We start from the raw sequence: 24709 nt of genomic DNA, 5'->3' as shown, positions 1-24709 counted from the left end.
TCATCATCTTTGACTTCCTCTCTTCATCTGCACTGGCCTCGTGTCTGTCTCGATTGGCTGAGCTTGCTCCGGTTGCCAGCATCTTTTATAGTCATGGAGCCCAAAACTGGACACAGTACTCTAGATGTGGCCTCATGAGTGTCAAACACAGGGATAAACACAAAAAAGTGTTAAGACATTCTCTGTCCTGCTCTGTTAGCTGCCATAATAGTCTGCATTAAAATGTTATATGCAGTATTTAGTCAATAAAACCAATCATTTTATTTGACTTATGGTAGTCAGCAAGTTTGCTGCCTCTTTCTAAAAAGCTGAAGTGATGCCAGAACCTTGTTGAAAGTGGGCTTGGATCTTGAACCAGCATAGTTAACACATCCACGTGTTTTGCTAAACTGATGCTGGCCCTGTAAAGAAGAGAACATTGCACTGTAATGCTCAGTATTACATTGCAATACTGTTTGCAAATCAGTATATACTGCTTTGAAATGCCAACTTTGTAACAGTTCTAGAGAATATTCAAGTGCTTCCAGGTGATTGCTCCAGCTTCTCCTTGTGTTATGACTTGGTCCAGTAGAGTCTACAGAAGTGCTGAAGTTCCTTAACTGAACAGTGGAAGAAGAGCTGAACAGCTGCTGTTGCAGGCTGAGATATTGCCCTGTGAACAGTTCATTCCATCATCTGCCTTCTGACCCTGCCTTCTTACCTTGCGTCTCTTCATTTCTGGGATTCTGAATTAAACCGTGGAACAAACAGATTTACAGCTAGCAGATGTTAGGGTTAGGTAGCTGTGAGTAGGACCTACAACCAGAAATTGATGCTGTTCTGATGACTTATGATAGGAGACATTGCAAACCACCTGTTCTATGTAGTTAAATAGTAATTAACGGTTTTCTTTCACAAAGTTCAGCTTTCTATTTGGTTGTGGTTTTGTACAGTGGTACATATATAATTGCTATTCTTGTTGAAAGCAGTTGAATTATTCTGTGAGTTTGTTAGCCATTTATTTTCTCTTGGCAAGAGCCTAGAACACTTCTTTGACTTGAAAGTGGTCAACTTCTTGGATGTAGGTGCTCTAACTCAGTAGCTACATAACCAGAGGTTTTAATTTCAAGTTGTTCAGAATACAAGTTAAAAGTGGTACCTTAGAGTGTTTGTGTTTTGTCATAATTTATAAATGTTTGTAATTATTTTTACAGCTAACAATCAAGAATATTAGAACTTAAGAGCTAGGAGGAACTTCTGCAATATTTTTGAGTTGAATTCTCATTCATTTGAAAATTCATATGATCCTTTTTTTTTTCCTGTTTGCATCTTCTGGTGTCCTCTGTGATATTAAAAGGAGTTAGAACTTTTCAAGTTGATGATCATATGAAGCAGAAGTACATGATTAATTGATGAATTATTTTCCAAAGATACCTCTTTTGAATCACTTTAGATATTTATATATACTCTAAATGTGCTTTTATCTGAAGATATGGCTCTTGTTTCAGAGAACAACGGTGACTGGGGAAAGGCTGAAGCTGTTTGGACTAAAATTCAAGAAGAAAATGTTGTTCCTCGTGAAAAAACATTAATCCTACTGGCTGATATACTTGAGAAAAATGGTCAGGTTGTTCCGTTTGAGGTACCTAAGGTAATTGGAGTTTCTTTCCTAGCTAACAATACTTTTGAATACATTTATTTCCATTGAAAAATGTTAACAGATAGCATTATAGTAACTTAAATAAGTTTATTTGTTTTAAAGGTTAGACATGAAGATACCAGTAGTTTAAGTGCTTCTAGTGTGGAAGAAAGAAAAATAAGGATGCTTTGCAAGAAAAACAATGCAAAAGGTAAACTGAAAACACTGCTTTCTTTACCCCTTCAGCATTAATTTGAAGATTTTGATTAACTGCAGAGCAACTGATGCTTGCTGCTGCTTTTTGTTGGTTTACTAGTATGTTAGGAAAGGTACATGACAGTGTTACCTGCCTATATTCTGCTTCATAAGCTGATATGAGAAAGATATGCTAAAATATTTAAAATGTAATCAGAAATGCTGACTTTTAAACGCGTGTCTGAAAGCCAGTCTATGGTGAAGTTGACAGTTTTAGAATTACTGAAGTACTGCTGGTCTGTAGTTCACTTTATCCTGTTGGGTTAACATCATGTTCTAGACTTTCAAATGTAGCCATTAAACACCAGAAACTAAATTTATGTACAGGATTGATGCTAAAAATACCATTTTTATGGTTCCCAGAAAATCTAGCTGTTTGGTTGCAAGTTTTATGGTGTGAGACATGAGAAGTGTAGTGAGAAGAAAGAATAATATCAAGTGAAATAGCTGGGACATGTTTATGGGAAGGCAATTAACTATTGAAAGAAATTGTTCAGAGATTTTTGAAAGCAGATAAAAATGTAGAATTAAATAGGTTTAAAAAATTAATTTTGTTGAGTGAGGAAGATTTATAAATACAAGATACCTAGTTATTTTTTTCTGAGTGTTATCAGTGTATTTAACAGGTTGAACACACAAAGTTTTAAGCTTTGAGTTTTTAAAAGAAGAATCTGTCAGTCATTTACAGTTAACTTCCGTTGTTAGTGAGATGACCCTATAGAGTTATTCATTCACAGAAGCACTGATTAGAAATCTGGAGTCTGGGTATTCTGTATATAGGGAGTGCAATCTTCTGTTATGTCGCAAATTTAAGAGTCGTGCATATTATGGCAGACATTAAAATTAATGTTTTCAGGAAATTTTTCATGCTGGTAAATTTCGGGGATCAAAAGAAAATATGGGAAATGCAGAAATGTTTTTCACTGAAAACCAGGCAAAATTAATGGAATACATTTTATAATGTTATTCCTAAAGAAGTGTCCTGTGCCTTTGATATCATACGCGCTATCAAGTGGAGAGCAGGAGGAAATGAAATATGCCTTGAACCTTGCAGGGAGACAACTTTAAAACAAAAATATAAAATGTAACTGTTAACAGTCTGTGACGATATTTGATATTGAATTTATCAGTAAATTATTCCTGCATAATCTTGTATTTTAGAGGGGGTGGTCTAGAGCTACTGGGAGTTAAGGGGGAAAAGGGAAATGTTGGTAAACAGTTCCTCTCTTGTTGGGAATTAGTTCTTTTAGGTTTTTATAGTGGGTTTTTTTTAACACAAAATTGTCACTTTATATAACAGCATAATGTAATTTTGACGTGAATGTAATAGGGCAGAATATAACTTTTTACCAACATCAGCTTTTTGATAGGAAAAATATTAACTTAATCTAGTTATGTAACTAATTTCATGAACTTATCAGCTCTGACATGGAGGTGCTTTGAAAATCTATTCTCTGAAGTGCTTGATTTATGCAAAGTCATATTTTCATTTCTATCTTGATTCGTCAGCGTGAGAACCTGACTCTAGGGGATCACGTTACACATATCCCAAACAGTTGCAATTGCTGAAACAAATTTGACTGTCTTGAGAACTGAGACTTTCTTGGCAAGTTGTCACTTTTCAAACAAATCTTTCTACTTGAAATAGCTAGTATAACACAATATGATTTTGAAACCAAGAACTTTATCTTTTGAATGCTAATATACTTGAGTAATTTTAGATGCCATCTGAAGAAGTAATAAGCTGATAATACATGATCAGGCATATGTCTCAGTTCGAGACTCATTTAGGAATATTTCAAACGTGCTACTTGCACTGATGCAAAATAAAGTTAAGAAAATAATCTGAATAATCATTCTGAGGTCAGGACTGACATACACAATAAAACATCCTAGAACAGGAAAACAAAACTGATACGAAGATCTTTAGTTCTTCATTGAACTAGTCATTATGGAAAAGATTTAAATATATTTCCTTGTAGAGATAAATCTTATATTTTGTGGACTATGATCATTGATGGTCACGTACGCTTGACATGTCCGCTGGTGGCAAGGTCCATTTTGGTACCCAACCAATGGAAAGCAATATTCAAATACGGGGGGAAATCCTGATTTGGTCTAAAGACAGCAGAGCTTTTGTAGGAGTCTCCAAGGATAAGGATTTTTTGGCTTTAAAAAATATAATTTAAACAAGAGTTTGACAAGCAGAAAGAGCAAACCTATTGCCACTCAACTATGTTTTTGTAAATAATTAGTTACCACTTGTAATAGATTATAACAGTGAAAGGGGATTTTTTCTTGCTGAATGTGATTGCTAGTTTACTGGTACCTCAGATTTCAGGAAAGTCAAAGGGAAAAATGTCTTTCTCACTGAATTTAAGTGTGAACACTCTATGAATGCCAGTGTTCAGCATCTGAGCAGGCAAGAGAGTTCACCACATTGCAACAGGCCAAGCTTTAACCTCAGACCTGTAAGTAAATGTGGTGGAGGATTTCAAGACCTTTCGTTTTGTTGGTCTTTTGGTTCACACTGCAATCCCTATTGTAATGTCAGACGTCAGTCATAGTCTTTCTCCATCTCTCTGATGTCTCTGTCTGTCTTGTATACATGAAACTCGCATACACAGAAGTGGATTTAATTTTTACTGTGATATCCTTATCCTTTATGTCTGTTCATATATATTTTTTTTTTTTTAATGTAGCTCCAAGCTTCCAAAGTAGGTTATGGATGGCAATGTTAATTCTAATTTTTAACTGAGTGTAAGAGTTTGTCTTGTAAATTTTTATGCGTAGTCATTTTTTTGCCTACATTTCAGGAGGTTTTTTATGTATACTCTTTGGTTGAAGAAGTTTAAGATTCAAACCAAAAGTCACACCAAAAGTTTTGGTTTGGGGGAAAGCCATCTTAAAATTCTGCAGCATGCTGTAATAAGTGCTATTGGTGTAATGCTTCTTGTGACAGTAAGATTCAAATGAGTTGTCTTCATCTTTACTTTCAAAGTACAAGAAAACAACTTAACACTTAAGCTGTGAAATTTGTAGTGATAGTACAACTATTTCTAAAAAGTTTTAAAGGTTATTGTGGCTGTGATTTGAATTAGCAAATGGATTATTTTTTGACTTTCATTAAATGAAACATTTAATCACAGTTGAGATGGAAAAGATCATTTGTGGTTCTTAACACAGCTTTCTAGCTTATGTTACAGCCTGGATGGCAGTCTTAGCTTCATGTTTATAGCTGCATAATCTTGTTTCAGAAAAATAAATGACTGAAAAGTGTGCTTATCATTTTTTCCCCTTTTTGGTAACATCTTTTCATACACTGACAGTTATTGTGAATGCATGAAATAAAACTGTTAATCAGTCAAACAAATGCAGCGTAGTTTACTTGTTAAATATCTGTATATTTGTAAATTGTATGTTTTGTATAAATCTTGTCGTAGCCAAATAATTTGATCTCCCCATATTGGAATCACCTCCTATATTATTTGTTAAACGCTGTTGTGATCATGCACCAGACACTGTAACTATATACCCCAGAATTAGGTGTTGCTTTAAAAATCCTGAGTCTTCCCCTTCTAACCAGCTGCGTTGGTATTTAAGCGACAGCCGCATATAGAAAAAGAGCAGTAGCAAACTTTTTGTTCTGTGATGGTATGTGTCAATTGATTGTTGTATACAAGCAGTTTTGAACAAGCTGTGACCAACAGCTTTGGGCTCAAAGATGTAAGCAGAGGATAAATAGATTTAAGATGGACCTTTTCAATCAGCACGTGATTTCTTTCTATGATCAACATCATTGCAATATAACATTTTGTTTTGGCTTTTTTTTTTTAGAGGCCTATGATATTTTCCTGAAAATGCAAGGAAAGGATGGGTTTCACTATCGTTCTTACGACACCCTTATAAAAGCATTGTTAACACAGAATTGTCTTGAAGAAGCCATCGAAGTGAAACGCATGTAAGGCTTTTCTGTGTTTGGGGGATTTTAATTGTTGGGGGGCGGCAGGGAGGGGAGTGTTTTAATTTCTGGATCATTTTCAAGTCAGTCCTTATCTTTCAATGGGAAAACAGGTCATGACTGATAATTAGGAGTTATGGTAAAAAATACAGCAGTGTTTCATAGGGCGATAAGCCATGTATAAAAAAGGTACTAGAATGACAGTATGTGTGGCTAATAACTCATTTCAACTAACAATCTCAGCGAATGTACTTGGCATCAGAACTGAAAGTCTGCCCTTCTGGCAGTCTGCCTCTTCCTCTTTAGAGCAATATCCAAACAGACAAGATTCCTTCACTTCACTGCCTGTGAGCCTTCCCCTCAGTGCCCGTCCCTGCTGCTGTCCTACCCTACCCACACTCCCCGGCAGCTGCCTGCCTGCCAAATGCAAAATGGTACATTTGACTGCGATGCCAGTGGCTAGGAGACGACCATAAACCTTAGATCCAACTCTTACACTTCTGAAATAAATCCAACCTGCTGTCACGCGTTATTAGAATCACCAGAATCGAATTAACCTTTAGCAAGTTGTATGGTACACCACTTGCTTTAATTATTGCTTGTAATGTGTGTTCTGGTCAGATTATAGGCTTCAATGTAAAAATGTTACTACTCATCGATGTAGAGGTAAGAAGAACAAAAATTTAAGTTTAAATTTAAAGTCTTTCGGTTTCTTCAGCTAAAACAAGAACAGTGGTTGTCGTCAAGTTTGTTCTCTGACTGAATACAGTGAATTTGAAAGTGCCTGTAGGTAACTCACATGATGCATAGGGCACTGTAAAAATCTAATGATCTTTAGTTTTTGACGTTCAGGAACAGTGTGTAGTGTAAGGTGATGCTTATCGTTTTCATGTTTTCTTTAAAAGTGTTTAGACTGAAGAAATGTCTTTCATTGAAAAGGTATTTGAGTTCTGCATTCAGAAGAACAAATGATGTTTTTTCAAATAGATCTCAGTAACTGGGCTTCATGATAAGGAATGTTAGTGATTGCTGGATTTATGGCTTATATCAAGGAAAAACTAAAACAGTTTATCAAATTAAGCTCCCTGAAATGTAAGTAACTGATGAATCTTTGTAAGTAGAAGATGGAAAAGAGATGTTTTAGAAGTACAAAGAAAGTTGATGAAATTTAGGTAGTTTGTTAAACAGTCACAGAAAATATTCATGTATCAAAAGTTTTATTCAAAGATTCTTCAGGGAAGAAGTTTGAAATTTTCTACTGAAGATTTGTACATGCATTGACTGTTTCCCTGCTCTGCAACTCAAACACACTTGTAAGGAAGATGCACAAAGTATTACATGTTATCAGCAGTAATTTGCAGATTGGAACAGCAGAAAAAAAGTGGTGGCTTGCTCCTAGTATTACGATCATTCAGAATTCCCACTTTAGATAGTTGTTTTAGAATGTAAATTGAAAATGCAGGGGAAAATTAACAAAAAATTTTAAAGGCTAAAAAAGTTGGAGATGCGTTTTAAACGACTAAGCCTCTGCACCTCGAGATATTTAGGAAAAAAAGAAAATAGGATTTAATAAGAGATTTTGTTCTTGGTCACTGGTCAAAGACAACCATCGTAATAACCCCTGTGCTTTTCAGAACTCTCATACTCCATCTTGTAGCATAGAAATGCCAAATAATGACATTCTAAGCAGCCTGTAACAGCTCACTGTTGCATCAAGACAGAAAATGCTTCATATTGGCAGTGTTCACGGTGTTTATCTGTGTATCTTTTTTCTTGTAACAAAATGATGCTTACATTAAGCATTTTCAAATGTCTGTAAGTTTTAAATTATTCACTGAAATAGAGAAAGCAGTTGTGTGTGTACCCGTGGTTGAGGAATAGCAAATCTGCGTGTTTTGCACATATTTCTGCATGCTTGACAATTTTTCCAACCTCATATTACAAAGAGATTATTCCTGCAAAGCCTGAATGTGTGCAGTGGCCTGAAACTTGTGCAACTCCTAATATTTTCATAAAATACAGGAAAGCTACCTTCGTTTATATAAGCTAACATCTTTTGCTTTTTACTCTGCTTGAAGCCAAATTTGAAATTTAAATAATATTTAGAGAGCCTTCCTATGAGCATTAGCATAGGCAACAAAATAAGCAATCTTTTTATTTTAAAAGATAATTTTAAAACTGTTTTCCCTGGGAAACTTCCACGGAAAAGTGATGCGGTAGAAGGAAAATGCACTCTGCATTTGGAAAAAAAAAAAACCAAACCAAATCAACCCAGGTTACTGATCTGTTGGTCAACCCAAGTCTAGTTGCTTTTGCTTTCTGGCACTGTCTTGAAGAATATTTACTGCATTTAGTCCAAGAAGTTTTAAATAGAAATTTAGGAGTATTGGAATGATGGATTAGTTCTGTAATAGTAGCTAACATCTATTTAATCACACTAAAGATTGGAAGATTGGAGAAAGTAAATCCTTTGTTATATGTAATTTACAGTCTCATGCATGAATTGTTGACTTAAGGGCTTTGACAGATGGGACAAAGCGGGGAGAAAAAAAAAAAAGGCGGAACTGAGCAGTGGGTGCTTAGGCAGGGATTAAGAGGATTGGTTGGGAGAGTAAGAAAATCCCGAGTCCAGTGACTGCATTTGTGAGCCTGGGAGGCTGAAAGTGACTGAGAGGATAGTCATATTGTATGTGATGTGAAGGATTTTCTTGGGATTGGGGAGAATAATTTAGCAATGACCCTGCTTACCTCCCAATCCGCTCAGCCTCTAAGTTCAAGTAGGTAGGCTGCTCAGTTGTTTGCCACAAGATGATCAGTGAGGTTTATCTTGATTGCTGATATGGTAAATGGCAATGCCCCCCTTTTCTGTGTAGAGATTTTGTAATCTAGAAATGAACATTTGTAAAGTTATCCTTATATATTAAAAATGAGGCTATATGTCATTTAGGAGCGGGAACATTTTGTAGTGTAAGATCAACGTGATTGCTGGTTAGTCTCTCTTGACTAATTTCCAGAGCGTTAGAAAAAGCTTTAGCAGTGTTATTAAAGTAAAGATTCTCTTTGCTATAGATACACGAAGTTTTGTATTACAGGAGATAAAGAATTGATAAGCGAAATACAATTTTAACGTGGCTAAGGCAGCAAATGTAGTATGTTCTCTTTAAAACCTGTATACATCTAGATGACAGAAATTTGAAAATTAATCAACCAAATGATATGGTGTTAGTTCATAATATGCTTTAGTTTATGTTTAAAATATACAGTGCTGAAAATAAATGTTTCATTTTTATTGCTGAAAGAATAGTTTTACATTTTATAATTATGGTTACTATTGAAAAAAGAAGAAAAAGTATCCAGCTTAGGATACAACAGAACAATGCAGGGCATGCAGTTATTTTAGTCATCTAATATGTCAGCATTCAAGAATCTGAACCGATTGTTTAAAAAAAATCTTGTACTTTGTTTCTTTTGTTGCTCACTTCCAACTTTGTCATCTGTCAGAATGCAAAAAAAAATTATCCTTCTATAACCATTGACAGGATAACACAAAAGCTGTCTCCAGGTCGATATTTTGCAGCAATATTTTTAACATACGAACAGTAGTTTTTATAATTTCACCTTGGTGCTCAACCATTTATTATCGTATCAGAAGCATGTCAGTAATTCCTTTCTAAATGTCTGCTTCTTTTAGTGCTGAGACCCACATCAAGGGCTTCACACTGAACAGTGCTGCCAGCAGCCTCCTCATCATATCGCAAGTTAGGCGGGATTATTTGAAAGGTATGTCACAATGCTTGACCTTTACGTCACATTAATGCCTCTGCAGATTTTTCTTGTAACGCCCTTCGAATACTTGGATAAAGGAGTCCATTTAGCAAATTACCTGCTTATCAAGAGCCTTTTGTGGTAGCTGAGAGACGTAAATTACTGTACATGCATTTATAATACAGCTTGAATATGAATGTACTTGTCATTTGACCACTTAGTCCAGTTTCCATTCCATTTAACACAAGATGGGTTTTCTTAAGATGAATCACAGCTCTTCAGACATGCAAAATTTGTGCTCCAGAACGAGAGAAAGTACAGGCTTTCAAGTGCGTTAAAATTCACAGCACAAGTCATTTTGCTTTGGAAATTAACATACTTTAGAGCATCTGAAACAATTCCCAGCAGTTGTTTCTTGCATATTGTGGTGGTTGTGTGAGATACCAGATGAGTTAAATTGACTGTTAAATGTGCGTGATTGTGCGCTAAATGATTATAATATTGATTTAAAAACTTAATCAAATACTTTTTAATAGTTCTCAATACCAACAGTAACAAAATATTCAGTTTGGTTTTCTTTTTAATGGAACAACGATGATAGAAAAGCAAATGGTGGCTGAAGAGTATGTAAGGGTACCCAACAAGATGGTGGATAAAGTTTGTAGTTGTGTTATTTTACTTCTCAGCATTGGTTGTTTTGCAGCCTAGAGTTCAGCTCCACAGCATTACATTTTACTTATTAAGTTGTTCTGCAGAACTCTTGCAAGAGAGGAAAACTCTGCAAGCGCATAGTTTTACACGCAGTGCTGTGTCTTTTGTCCCTGCGCAAGTGTAAGTACAGTGTTGATACGTACTTTCATCAGTACCTTTAAGCGTTAAAGCAGCTACCTACGAAGGAGATGTGTTACACTGAACTGGGTTTTACTTTCATACCAGAAGGCGTGCCAGAAAATCCCTTTTTGATTCTGCCATCAGTTAATTTTAGTTCATTTCATTATGCATAGCTGTAGTAGCCCCTACCCATGTAACATCAGCTACATTAAAATACTCCAAGATGAGCATTTAGATGCATCTTCTCACTTGTACCCTTTCCTGTAGCTTATAAACTTGTTTTCTTTCAAATTCCGTCCCCATTCGGTCTCCAGTCTGACGTCATTGCCAGGTGTCATCGACTGAAGTATTTGCAGTGAATGCAATTGCTTCTCTTGCTCTTAGCAAGTCTAAAGTTTTTGCAGCTTTCAAGTCCTTCACCTGACATTCCTGTCTGATTTTCTTCTAATGAATTTTCTGCTTTTTCTTGTCCAGCGTGTCATAAAGTTTTGCCAGTTCTTCCCAAATATTACACACCAAAAATCTTCCCTTCTTCAGAACATCACTGACGTTTCTGTATTCTGTCAATCTCTTGCGCTAACTACATGATTGCCTTTTGGCTAGCATACTAAATTCTCTGCCACATCAACCCTCTCCCTTGCTGTACTTTAAAAATGCTTCTTTTTGCACAAGACAAAGTTTCTCAAAAAGTCTGTGGGATTACATTGGTTTGCAAAATTACTTTTTCCTTTATCTTGTGCGTTGAACTGGCTTTACTTTCCTTTGGTGTTTTAATTGAATAGTCAGACTTGATCCTTGTTTCTGTTTTAATTTGAAAGATACTGCTTCTCTTTTTGTAAATGAAGCCTTGAAGCCAAGCTACTAAGTATTTCAACTATACTTGTCATTTTCTGAGGCTCATAGATTACCCAAAAAATTTTTGGGCGCAGTTTTTCTGCAGTGTTTTGGTGGTGAGCTCCATTTGACCTGCATCCTGTGATGGCTTTCACTTGTGTAAAACTTGCTGACTTTATCACTTCCTCATATAGTTCACCATCATTCTTTTCTGTGTAATGTAGTATAGCTAAAGGTTTTTCTGTAGGTCCTGAAGTATACTCGTAAGAGCTCTAATATCTTCCAGCAAGAACTTGGTAAAACCCAGGTTATCTTGAGTCAGAACTTGAGTTTCACAGTGTGGGATTTGCAGAATTTATGGGAAAGCCTTTTTAAAGATAAGCAGTGGGTTTTCACAAGTGCATAGTTACCTGCTTTTAAGCACTGAAGAATCAAGGGATTAAATTATTAATTCAGATTAGTAATAATGAGTGCTTTTGCATAAGAAAATAAAAAGGTACCAGCAGAATTGTCTAATACGCTACTAGTACGTGATCTCTTTCAGTAGTGCTGCACACATGCAACTTCCAGATCTTTCTCTGTCCTTGTTGAGAAGGCTGGTCATGCGCCATGCTAAAGGGAGGGCCACGCTTACAGTCAGGAGAAAATTTGAACCTAGCATATGTTTTAAGTTTGCTTTTTAAATTCTATGAATCTTGCCCCTGATGTATTGCTCCTTTTTTTCCCCCTAAAAATAAAAGAAAATAAAATTTGCTGTGAAGGAAGGTTAGGCATACAGGATGTTTTTTCTTCCTTTCTTGTAAAAGGTAATATTTGGTTTCTGCAGTACTCGCATATATTGAATCGGAATGTTAATGCTGTGGAGTTCAAGTGGGTGTATATTATGTTAGATGTGTTATCAATTGGTATTATAATTATTATCTGTGAATATTCCTGCCTGTGCTGGTAAGGAGTAAGAGATTTTTACCAGAGGGGCATGTCTTTCTGTGTGTGTTTGCTCATGTATAATGTAAATTGACAAGAACTCTGGTTAGGGAAAGGAGGGCGACTGCATCTGCGGTGGGTTTAGGGAATTTGTGGCAGACGGGCTGGAGATTTGTGTGTTTTTAACATAGGTAATTGCTGTCATTTTAGGAGTTCTTGAGGTAATTGTCCAGTTTTGAGGGTTTTTTTGTTTTCATATGAAGACTTGTCCCATGCATTTATTTAAAAATTAAATGTCAGTAAACAAAGTTTTGGTTTACACTTAAAAAGGCAAATCTGAATACTAGACTTCAGCAGTTTTAATATTGAATTGCATTTTTAAACTATATTTATTCTTAAATATGCAACATTTTTGGTTTTTAGTAAAGAAAACTGGTTATAGTTTGTAGAAAAAACAAGCTGAAAAGGTTGTGACTTCAAGGTCAAAAGGGAGGTCATTTATGACACAGCTACTTTCCTTGAGCTGGATACTAAAATAAATCAAGTAAATGTTAAAGTTATCTTAATACTTTTTATTGAGCAAATATTAAAGCTTTTTAACCTGAATTACTATTGAAATTTTTTATTTGTGTGTATATATTCAAGTTATAATTCACTAGCAGTTTTGGGGTTTAAGCTCAGCAAGAGAATTGTTTTCTCTATGTGTTTTTAAAAGGGTAGGGTTAATGATACCAGCAGCATGGTTGCCTTCTGAACTAAAATCTGATTTCCTTTTCCCTTATTTCTTTGCCATTGGTAGATGCCGTGGCTGTTTTAAAAGGAATGCTTGACAGTGGCTTGTTGCCTACTAGACCAGCAGTTGTTGCGCTCACTCATGCTCTGGCAGAAAAAGGGGACCTAAAGAACCTGCAAGCACTTAAAAACATGCTGGAAGACATCACAAAATCAATTGGTGTATCTGCCTCACTAATAGCTAATGCTATTGCTTTGGCTCATACTAAGAAGTAAGTATTTCTAGGACTGGCATATGTAATTCTTTTATGCAGAGTGGTGGGAAATCACTTGCGTTATCCATTTCATTCTGTTTCCATTCGTACAGTGACCTAGATGTTAAAATTCTGGTCGAGTTGTGCAGTGTGCTGTTCAGTTCTGTTCTGGTATCGTTTCCCAAACACATTTGGGGTTGAAAATCATTTAATGATATGCAGGGATAGTTATAAAGTGTTGGGGAGAGCATAAGGTCTTCTCTGGTGGTGTAATTTAGCTTTGATACTTTTATTCTAATGTATTACACCTCATGTAAACTGTTCTCCTTGGTGTTAGATCAAAAGCCCTATGAAATCTGAATGTAAAATTGAATTACTTCATCAATATACATGTAAAAAATCTTGGAAGTTAGCACCCATACATATAATGCGTATACCCATATGTATAATACTTACTTGGAAACAAAATTCTGCTACCAGTTCCAGTAGTTGAAATGACAAAATATTATTGTGTTTATCCTCAAAATGTGAAAAACAGATATTATGTGTGTGGAGCAGTTTTTTGGGTTTTGGGTTTTTTTGGTCAGAATTATAAAACAATCGGTTGCTATGCTGTTTTAGGCCACAGTTTCAATCATGATAATTATCCCCACCCTTGGAGTATCCTTTGATTCAACTATCACGTTCTGCCTAGCATTTTCATTGTAGTTGATACCTTGGTGCTGCGCTAGTTTATCCTTTGTATAAAACTGCATGGGGGAAGCACTTCTGGGAGAAAGGGCATACCATGGACTTCTCAGATATGCTTTGCAGGATCCAGTCTTCAGGAATCTTACATATTCTGTTACTTTATTTCAAACCAGTTTCATCAGGTAGAGCTCCTGTGTCTAACTTGGCAGGAAAGCTGTAGAGAACTGTGTAATACATAACAGATACCTGATCGCCTCAGGCATGCCAGGCCAGAGAGAATAGTCACTGAAGTGTTTGGAACAGCAAGAGGACTTGAATTGAAGGAGAACCATGCAGGCCAGTTCCAGTAGTGAGCTCACTATGTTTTCAGCCACTGAAAAACAATCTGTCTAATACTTAGATCTGAGTGGTCCTTGGCACACAGTTCTAGCGCATTGACTTTTGCCTAAGTTAAGCACTCCAAGCAGGAGAGACATTGCAAGATTTGTCTCATAAGCTGCATATTTTCCTATATTTCCATGTCATAAAAGTTTTGCAAAAAAGTAATGCTACGTTCTTAAAATGTAGATTGGTGACGAGAATAAATAATGCAGTATGCTGGCACAGGTTAAGCAGCATCAACTTTTTCCATGCTGAAACTAGGTTGGATGCATGAAAAGACTTATCAGCAGCATAAATAAAATACACCTTATATATTCGTATATATCTTGCAAACTGTACCTTGAGAACTATGAAAAAACAGATTCTAACAGGTATTTTTAATACCTGTTCATTTATTGGTAGATTCATGTTTCTGATATAGTTTTCAAAGCATTTTTCATAGCTTTCGAATACGCTGCGTTTCTGCTTCACCTAAAAGCATTCATCATGCTCCGATTTCTTTTTCAATTAAATTAGTTTTTAGAGAGGACCGATAAGAGATGTTGTCATTTGAACTTTTTAGAATGCTAGAAGTAGAGCTTGCACTTTGCTGAATACTTCCTGCATTGTTTTATTAGCATTTGCTATACTTAAGCCGTAAGATTAAAAATGTTAAGACAAAGGTACTGACCAAAAGACATTTAGTATTGTCTTTTGCATCCAAAAAGGCAGGCATGGGAAAAATCAGGTAAATAATTAATTGTATAGCATTAAAAAAATACTTTAGTTCCATGTATTAATTATTCAGGTACCTTCCCTTAATGTTCTGATTTTGCCTTCTAGATTTTCCTAAAGCAGCTAGCTGAACTCTTCTTTCTTAATGAGGAAAAAAGTGTGTCAAAACTACTTAAGCTTTGTTACAGGTCAAAGGTTATAAAAAAAAAAATTATTTATGGGTTAATTTATCGATTCTGTCATAAATGGTTTCATTTTTACAATATCTGAATAAAGTCATAGGTACTTAACCAATTCCTGGGAAATATAACCTTAATGTAGAAAACAAAAACTTCAATATAATTGCTTCTTTAGATTTAGAAATCTTGAGTTCCAAAACTAAGCCAGTTCAATCTCTTTTCCTAGCAATGACCTTGATGCTGCGGTGGAATACCTTGAGCCTCTGCTTATCTCTGGTGCACAGAATCCTGATCAAGCTGTCAAAAATATTTCCTATTTGTTAAGAAAGGTGTCTGAGGATGGATTAGAACCAGCTTTGGAAAAATGTAAGTTAATTGCAATGATATTTAAATATTCTGACTAGACAGAGGTGTTATGAGAGAGCTATTACATGTAAAACCTGCTCAGTCAGCATAAATCATGCCTGTGAAGTTTACAAAGTGGCTTTTCAATCAAAGATTTTCCTTATGTACCCATCATTTTGCAGTTGGTGCGATGGCAGAACGACTGGCCAGTCAGTTTGGAATTTACAGACCTGTCACAGATCTTTTCCTTCAGTATGTCAGTGCAGACAGAGTGGATGATGCCAGATCGCTGATACAGGTAATGACATAACAAGAGAGGTACAGAAATGTGTAGAGCTCTTCAAAGGTTAACTGAGAAATTGTCAAAAAGAGGTGGCGCATAACATAGGCTCACACTAGTGTATTTTCGAGTTTCAGTGTGAGTAGCAGTAGCACAATTGAGACTATTCTAAACCATGGGCTAGAACTCTAGTACTGATAGTAGTAGTGGGTGCCAGGGTCAGAAGGTTTTTTTGTCTTCTAACAACCTGAAGAAAATAAAGGAAGACTGGTATATTGCTTGAAATTCCATCCAAAGCAAATATTCTTCTAACGCTTTCTGCTGGGCAGCGGTTGCTTCGTGCAAACCATTTCCTTGCAACTTCTCACATGATTTCTTAAGTACTGTAAACATAATATCTTACAGCTGTACAGTTTGCAAACCAGAAGCAGGCAACGTTTACTTTTCTTGTGGACCTTATTCCAATTGGTTGCTATAATATTGTATATGCTGTATTCAAGCTTTATTAAGCGACAAATTTGCTTTCTATTCACTTGAGTGTCACAGATGCGTTAAAAGACAAATGCTGGTCTCTGTGCCACAGTCCCAGCTGAGTTAGCGATCTTCAAGGAACGAGACAACTGCCTTCGTGCCATTTGTACAGAGCTAAAGACACAGGCGAGCCAGAGGTGGGATGAAGTGGGGGTGACGCCAGCTGGCGCTGGCAGCCTGCACAAACAGGCTCCCTCAGGGAGGCTCGTCCCAGCAGGCGACAGTCACCCTGGTTCCGCGGGTTGTTCTGTGTGCATAAGCTGCTGCCTCACATTGAGGCCTCTTACCATCTTCTGGTAGTGCATACTACTCACTTACCAGTTCCTAAGTATTTTAAGCTGTTAAAGAAAAAAAAGCTCTGCTTCGTCCATCAGATGTTTTATGATTATTCCAAGACCATTTTTTGAGAAGAATGCATACCAGCAAATGTGTTTAGTTACTTCTGCTACAGTGTGAGGTGTATTATTTGTATATTCCCTGCTCTGGAATATTACTTTGTTTATTGCTTTGCTTACTGGCTCATCGAGTATTAAATTAAAAGGAGACAAAAATTTTGCTATAAAACCTCTTGCTATATAGCATGAAACAGCACAAATGCAAAAAAAAAGCCCCGATATTTTCCTTTTCCTGATTTTTTTGATTGCTCTTTGAAATGAATGAAATTGAATGAGTGAATCAAAATCGGTTACAATTTCTTGCTCTTGTGAAGATAGGGGGTTTTGCATTTTTAAGTGAAATCTACACATTCTTAAAGTTTCTCAAAACATGGAATAATTTTCATTCATATGTTCCTAAAACTTCTTACTACAACAGCATTCAACTGTTGGAATTAAATTCATGGCTCTATATCAGACTTGAAATAACGTTGTATACGCTATATCTTGAGGGAGAATTTTAAAATATTTCACATTAAGTGGACATTCGCAGATAAGCTTGAGCTGAAACTACTGTGTCTATGAGAAAATTTGGGCTTTATATGGTGCAGGAGAAGTTTCAGTTGTGTTAAACATTCTTGACTGCTATTGTGGATCAAGTATTCTACTAATAGGTAACTAGAAGATAGCAATAATCACTGTCTGTTGCTTATTATTTTCTTCAAAAGTAAACCACAATCTAAACGAATTATTTTGCTTATAATAATCTGAAATATTAGTATACACATGGAGAATCCTTGATTTCTAAAATGCGTCTAAGGGTCTATTCAAAAGTTCAAGAAGTAGCAACAGCGTCTTTTGTGTTGTCTGGAGGGAGAATGCTTTTACTGATGAAAGTCAAAAGTGATTTGATATTTCAGCATGAAAGGAAGCTGTGAAAAACATTTCTCCAACTAGACTGTCTCTTTTGTCTCAGAGCATCCTTATTTCTTATACTGACAGTAGGTGAGAATGGCTAGAACCAGTAAATAAAATGTTGCAAGTTTCTCCCATGAATATTTTGTCTCTGTTTATCACCATAAACCAATTTTTTGTCAGAACACTACGGCTACACTTTTGTCTCAGTTTGCCTGATGGAATGAGGTTTCACACCTTTTCACCTTGACCTTAAAGAGCTTATCAAACCATATCATACGTACTGTACGTTCATAATGGCATAAACCAAAATTTCTTGTTTGCATATGTCTAAAATACTAATTAAATTCATGGTAGGTATGTTTTTATATGCGCAATATTCTCTTCTTCCTGTGCATTTTCGTACTGATAAAATATCTTGCAGCTGGTAAAAAGCACTGTGCATTGTAAGAATTTTAAGACTGACACCTTTGAGGAACGTACACTAAAATAATGTCTTGTATATCTTATTTTACCCTTGTTTCTAAAGTAAGATAGATTTTTGATTTATCTGGTCTGTCTCAAACTTTTTTTAACTTCAACTCTCTTTCTCAAACACTGTCTATTGCAGTGAAAGCCTTTTATAAAATAGAGAGATTGAAATCAGTCCTTTGTATGCATAAGTGTAGGTAATTATACTTTAAAGAGAACTTGCTTTGTACATTTTAATTTTTATAAAGAAACGAGCAGTTATCTCCCTGACACCTTATTAAATGTATAATTAACCTTATGATCCCTAGCTCACTTGTGAATGCTTGGCAGTATAATTGGAGAGGAATAGTGTTTCTCTTTTTCATTCTTTTGCAGTCCTAAACCTCGTTTTTGTGGTGTGTTGAAGTATTAGTTTAATTCTTTCCCCTTTTGTTTTAAACAAACTTTATACTTACCATTTTAAAAACAATGTTTACCGAAACGGTTCATGAAATTAACTTCTTTCCTGTGTTCAGTGGTGTTATGGTTTTGTTTTTTGTTTCCAAACTAATGATAATTATTAACTTTGTAAATAGGTAATAGATTAGTGTCTTATTTTAAACATCTGTACTTGGAAATTTTTACCTTAGTCATTTTGTTTATCACTAACCTACTCATGACTGCTACATTAATTGATTCTTTTTCTTTAGAGATGTGGTGCATTAGTTGAGGAGAAGAGAACTTTCGTGAGTTTTATGGCTAGATCAGCATCTAAACCTGGAGAGGTATAGTATTTCTACATGTATATCGTTCTATATGTAGAAAAATACTATTTCATCAGCCTTTGTTGAATTGTTTTGGATCTTGAACTTCACAGTTGATAGCTTAATCAGGTTTCTCAGGGAGGGGGGTGTTAATTTGCAGAGCTGGTTACCTTTAAAGGAACAGTTTACTTTACAGAGCATAATGGAAAGGAGGGTGTAGTTTATATTTTTCGATTATTTCAGTAATTTCCTGCATTTTTTGATGTTATACCTTATGTCCTACAGACATTGTGCTTTGAATGTTTTACTGTGCTATCCAGTTCAGTATCACAACCTGAAAGTACTTATTTTGTTGGCGATGTTTTATGAATACAAATGCAAGTTAAAACCTCAGCCTCTCTCAAATGATAAAATGCCTCTATGTTTACATGAAAAGACACGTTTCATATTACTTGCTGTGGTGATTTGGGCATGTAACTAGTTTGAACATCTGTTTGGATTCTTGGCTTTGTGCTCGTTCCCTGTAATTTGAAATGCTCTCATATATGTGCCTGCTCTACTCCTGTCCCTCCCTCTTCATATAACCCCCTCAAAGTAGGAAAAAAACACACACAAAAAAAACCAAACAAAAAAACCCTAAAACAATCAAACAAAAAACCCACCACGCAAAAAAAAAATCAAAACCCCAAAAACTGAACAACAACAACAACAAAAAAAAACCCCAAAACACACATGCATGCAAAACCACATTAATTTCTTTTTCATGGAGGAGCAGCATCAGGAGACAGTGAATACATAAACTAGAGTAAATATTTTTCAAACAAGGGAAAATGCACATTTATGTTTTGTGGAAACTGCCATTAAATAGTCATAGATTAAAAGTTCTGTTGAAGTGGTGATGATGACAAACACAATCTTCTGGTGTCTGTAGGAGAAATTTAAAAAAACTTGTAACTTTCTAGCTTTTCAAGCTGCAATTTTAATAACACATAGAAGTTAGTAGTATATGGTAAAGTTGTTATTAATTTTTATAAAATTTTTGTAATTCAAGACCTCAGAGGTTTTGAAACTGGAATCGGAGGTTGAGGGAGGGAGGCTCCAAATTTAAGCACATTAGTTAGTGATCTGACATCTTTTAAGCACTGATCATAGCTACCATTGACCTCTAGGTCAGCGAAGGCTGCTGAGTGGTTTGCATTTTTTTTTAATTTGGTTGAAATCCTGACATTCTCATTAATACATTAATTGCTTCCTTCAAAAAATTGAGAAATTAATGTTTAGGCTTCTTGGGTATGGCTTCTAGTCCTGTATTTTGTTTGTTTTGTTTTGTGCCTGATTTCTTTGACTGTTTCTTATCTGCATATGAAATTTTGTGAAGGAACTTATTATGTCTCCTTTCAGCTGCACAGTCCATTCCTTGTTATCAGTACAGATCATTTCGCTTAAAAGATCTGAAATCATTATTCTAACTTTGGCAATTTTATTTTGTTCTTTAAGATTTTAAGCTAATGCTGGTTTTGTCTGTGCATTAAATTTCATAGGCAAAGAAGATCGAGACACTTCTAGAACTGATTCCTGAGCATCTAGATATGGAAATTGCGTACCGTTACCTCATGAGATGTTATGGTAATTTACTCTCCTTGAAATAGGTTTTTTAGTAAGAACTCTTCAGACATCTAGAAAGGTCATGGAAACCCTTAGAATGGGGAGTAGGATGTATGCTTGCTTTACAGTTTGAGCCACAAAAAGGTGGGGCGTTTGTCTAGGGTTTTTTGTTATTTAAGTCCGTTGGGTCTGTGTGCTATCCTAGCTATTAGGTTGGAAAAGCAAACCAACTGACCTGAGCCTTGAATCCTTTACAAAAGGAGCTGTATTAGATTAAAGGTTACTGGTACAATAGAGGCGAAGTAGGGGCTTTGTGGAATAAAAAAGAATCCATCCTAACCCATGGAGAGAAATACTGTAGAAATGAACGGCTTTTAAAATTAATCTAGCTTTGTTCCTGAAAAATGTAATGAGTGTATTTGTTCCTTTTATGTGTTTTTTATGTGTTTCAAATTCGTGATTAGTTCTATCAGTAATGTTCAAGGACCTTATTTTTAGTGTAAACTCTTTATACCAGTTTTAATTTAGCCAAAGCTAATATTCCAGATGCCTTCATTTGGATTTACCTAAATAGTTGATTTGAAGTGCTAATCAGTTCTCTTTATAGTTGAAGTCAGAGAGGAACAGCTCTAAAAAAAATCAAGTTGCTTACTTATTTATTTACAACAATCACTCTTGAAAAACCAGGACATGCAGCACTCACTTGGAAGCTTGCATTTTTGTGCTGTAGTGTCGTTTGCCTTGAGTACTCTGGTATGGTCCTCCAGTTTTATTACAGGAAGCAAATACTCTTCACATGTGTAGTACAAGCAAATGGGCTTCAATCAAGCACAGAGGAGGTAAATAGGAATAATTAAGTGAAACACTTCAAACCCAAAGCCATGGTATGGTTTTAAAGGAATACAAACTACACTGTATTTGAATCAACTTGTAGAAGTTCTCGTGATGTATATCTAACTTAGAAAATTCACTTGCTTAATAACGTTCAAAACAGCAATCACTACCAAAATCCTTTAGCCCCGTAGTTTCATTCACAGCAGGGCAAGTTTTCTAACATATTTTTAGAAAATAAAAAGTCACCCTTTTGTCACCAGTGCTGCATTTGCTGCTCTACACTATCATTAGTCCTTTACTGCTTTTTACCTCAGTAAAAATTCCATAAGTGAACTAATTAATTTTTTCAGTATCCTTTCTGACTACGTCATAGTACAACAATTTCGTAAAGAGATTGCAGAGAATTAATCACTTGCTCCATTATACCTAAAACAGTGATTAGAGTGTATTCAACATGTGAAGCCACAGTGTATGTGAACAGATGATTGCTGTAGTTTCTTCAGGCAGAGGCATAGCTGGCTCATAGCAAGTTCTAGAGGAGACATTCAGTACCAGCGTGAAGAGTTTTAAAAGCTGTTTCCAGGTTACTGTGTACAAGCATCTCACCTGTATGAGACGTGGATTCCACTCCTCTATCAGGTAGAAGAGTTACTTGACCCGCTTTACCAGGGCTGGGCTGGATGAGTCATACTAGGGTATCTTTGCATTTTCTATTGCATCTTTCTGTTTTAAGGAAGTAAGATACTGTTGTACTCTTAGGATATTCAGGGGCATTTACTATATTCTGTTCCCACCGTGTGTAAGATGTAGAGACTTGTACACGTGAACAGCCATTTCGCTGCTTCTTCCCCTCATCCCTTCTCTTCCATTTTTAATACTTTCTGCAGTGGTGAGTATGTTAGCTTCATTTGGCCATTAAAATGATCATCAGCAAAATATGTAGCACAACTGTACTAGGAGGCTGTGCTTAGGCTGTGTTCTAGCCAAGAGGACTAGAAATAGGATCTTTTATTTAAAAGATTTTATGTCTATTTTTTCATTTTACAGTTAGCTTTAAAACATTATTTCTCATTTTGGGCCAACTCCAACCTTGTACCATCATCATTTTCTAGAGAACAAATGATTCTACTGTCAGGTCCATTGTTATTTTTAATTATTTAGAAAAGGGAATGGAAGATAATAGAGTACTATTACTACAATTGGTTATTGTTAGTAGTTATCAAAATAAACGGACAAATGAAATGATAATTGTGTTTGATAATTGTTTATGTGTTTAGCAAAGATATAGTAGAATATAGATCACAGCTGGTAGAAGTCTGATCGTATATCAGACATCCATGACTGAACAAATAAAGGGATATTTACTCCTTTCCTTGTCCTGAGACATGATCCACTGCCAGGACTAGATTTCCTTCATCTGGTGAGATGCGTAATCCTTTGCTGTATACCTTCTAGAAAAAGAAATACGTAAAATCACATTTGCATGGTCCATTAAAAGCAATCCAAGTATCAGCTCTTTTTTCATTGTCCACACCATAAGTACACCTAGTTTTAATAAATAGAAAGTTAATGATTTCTATTAGGCTTTCATTAAACCATCACTTCATATGGTTTCTGCAGTAGCCTCCCACATTCAGAAGGAAGCTCAGCCACTTGCCAGATGTTGAGTGGGAAGATTTTTCTCAGGAAAAGGGGAACCAGACTATCCATTTCTGTATAATTGAAGCTTTTTTTTTCTTTAAGAACCATTGTTTTTCTCGCCCCTATGGTTGTGAAGATGGTGTTTCCAAATGAGAACAAGTGAGAACTCAAGACAGCTCCCATACTGCAGGTTTTTGTCTTTTCCCAAGCAACAGAATGAATTTAACTGGACATGATGGCTTCCTTATTCTTCACAAGGTTCTAGGAACTGTTGTACTGTGTCTAGGACCCTGAGGATAACAGTGAAACTGTCAGGGGTCACTTTAATTTCATCCTGGTGCTTCTCAAGCAAATGCCTGAGCAGCAGCAGAGTCTATGGTGAAGCATGAGTCAAGGGAGAAGGAGGAGTTTCTTCGCTCTCCCACTTTAGAGGAAAGACAAATATACTCCACTCTTCTTCAGTTACAAGTGAATAATGCTTTAAATAAATGAAGAATGGATTAGTTAGAACCCGTCGCAGGTGATGGTGCCTTCTATGGAATATCCTGCACAATGTCATTGGTTACCTAAGCAGTTAAATTTTGTAGTATTGTCAGTGGGTCAGCAAAAATTTTCTCGTGCTCAGTAGGATGAAATGAGTTTTTCTTTATGTTCTAACATGAGCATCTGACCTTTGTTTTCTTTGTTCCCTTAGGTTATAGTTTTGATGTAGCCAGCACCTGTAACCCTAACAATATTCTGCCCTTACTTAAAGGAATTAAATTCTGTTCTAGAGTTCTCACGTGCTGAACTTGCATGCCTTTTGTTCTGGCTCTTTCTATTTTTTTATCATTTGCTTCAGAAAGAGGCACATGGCTCTGGATCTCACATGCTGGAGTGGTGTGTTCTCACCGTGCTGCTCCTACCCCTTTGTGGCTCCAGCACATTCTTGATGGAATTGGTCCTCCAACCTCAAATAAAAAGGAAAGCTAGAATGGCTGTGTGTTCTGTTCCCTTTTGTGAACTGTCAGTAGGATATGAAGAATATCCAGAATATTTGGAATATTGTATATTAAAATCTTTAGAGTCTGTTTTGGCAAGTAGTAGGAATGCGTGACATCGTGGAAACAGGTGAAAAAAGGAACAGTTAACCACTGGGTGTTTTCTGTTGTGTTTTTTTTTTTTTTCCTCAGAATTGGATGGGGATGTTGCTTCTGTAAAGGCTGTGTATGAGAAAACAAAAGCGAAGAACATAGAGCTGCCCGAGCTATCTCTGAAATCTTTAGCAGCTTTTCTGAAGAAAGTAGGAGAGCCTGTCCCTTTCACTGAGCCCCCTGTGAGTATTTCCTAATTAAGAAATAGATCTGCAGGATTGTGTATGTTCGATGTTAATAAAACAAATTGCATGAATAATTACATAGGGATTAGATCTCTGCAGAGACTCCTCAAAGGAGGTAACGTATGAAGAACTGAGTGTTGCAGGAGCTATAGCAATCTTGCATTGGATTTGACTTGAGGAAATAAAACCTCTTGGGGCTTACGATATTTAAACTACCTGATCCTTATCAGGCACTCATCTACAGGTGTACCTTCATCAGATGTCCTTGGGGCAGTTATCTAAGCAATTGAACTTTAAAAGGCTTATAGAATGTGTATTTCATTAACAATTAATGGGGTTTAGTTTTCCATAATTACCTGTTTTGTATCTAGTACAAGTTGCTGCTTTAGTAGGACGGGATTTTAGATGGTAGGAATTCTTTTTCTATTGCAGCTTTGCTTCTAGCTGCCTTGCCACCACATATATGCAGTTGTGCAAATATATCTTATTTGAGGGTGACAAGTGGCATGACACT

At 36.0% G+C, this 24709-nt stretch overlaps 1 protein-coding gene across 2 annotated transcripts in view; it reads left to right on the top strand.

Moving 5' to 3' along the window:
* LRPPRC (leucine rich pentatricopeptide repeat containing) overlaps window positions 1-24709 on the top strand; it is a 93033-nt gene that overhangs the window by 67011 nt on the left and 1313 nt on the right. For both annotated transcript variants that reach the window (XM_074579590.1, XM_074579591.1), the window contains exons 28-37: window positions 1488-1630; window positions 1742-1829; window positions 5711-5834; window positions 9526-9614; window positions 12988-13192; window positions 15365-15504; window positions 15666-15781; window positions 18744-18818; window positions 20339-20423; window positions 24050-24192. In XM_074579590.1, the coding sequence (XP_074435691.1) occupies window positions 1488-1630; window positions 1742-1829; window positions 5711-5834; window positions 9526-9614; window positions 12988-13192; window positions 15365-15504; window positions 15666-15781; window positions 18744-18818; window positions 20339-20423; window positions 24050-24192 (1208 nt within the window). The remainder of the gene's footprint in view (window positions 1-1487; window positions 1631-1741; window positions 1830-5710; window positions 5835-9525; window positions 9615-12987; window positions 13193-15364; window positions 15505-15665; window positions 15782-18743; window positions 18819-20338; window positions 20424-24049; window positions 24193-24709) is intronic.

The sequence above is a fragment of the Larus michahellis genome, chromosome 3, assembly GCF_964199755.1.
Source record: "Larus michahellis chromosome 3, bLarMic1.1, whole genome shotgun sequence".
In the NCBI taxonomy this organism is placed as follows: Eukaryota; Metazoa; Chordata; class Aves; order Charadriiformes; family Laridae; genus Larus; species Larus michahellis.
This window is presented reverse-complemented; position numbering and strand designations above follow the sequence as displayed.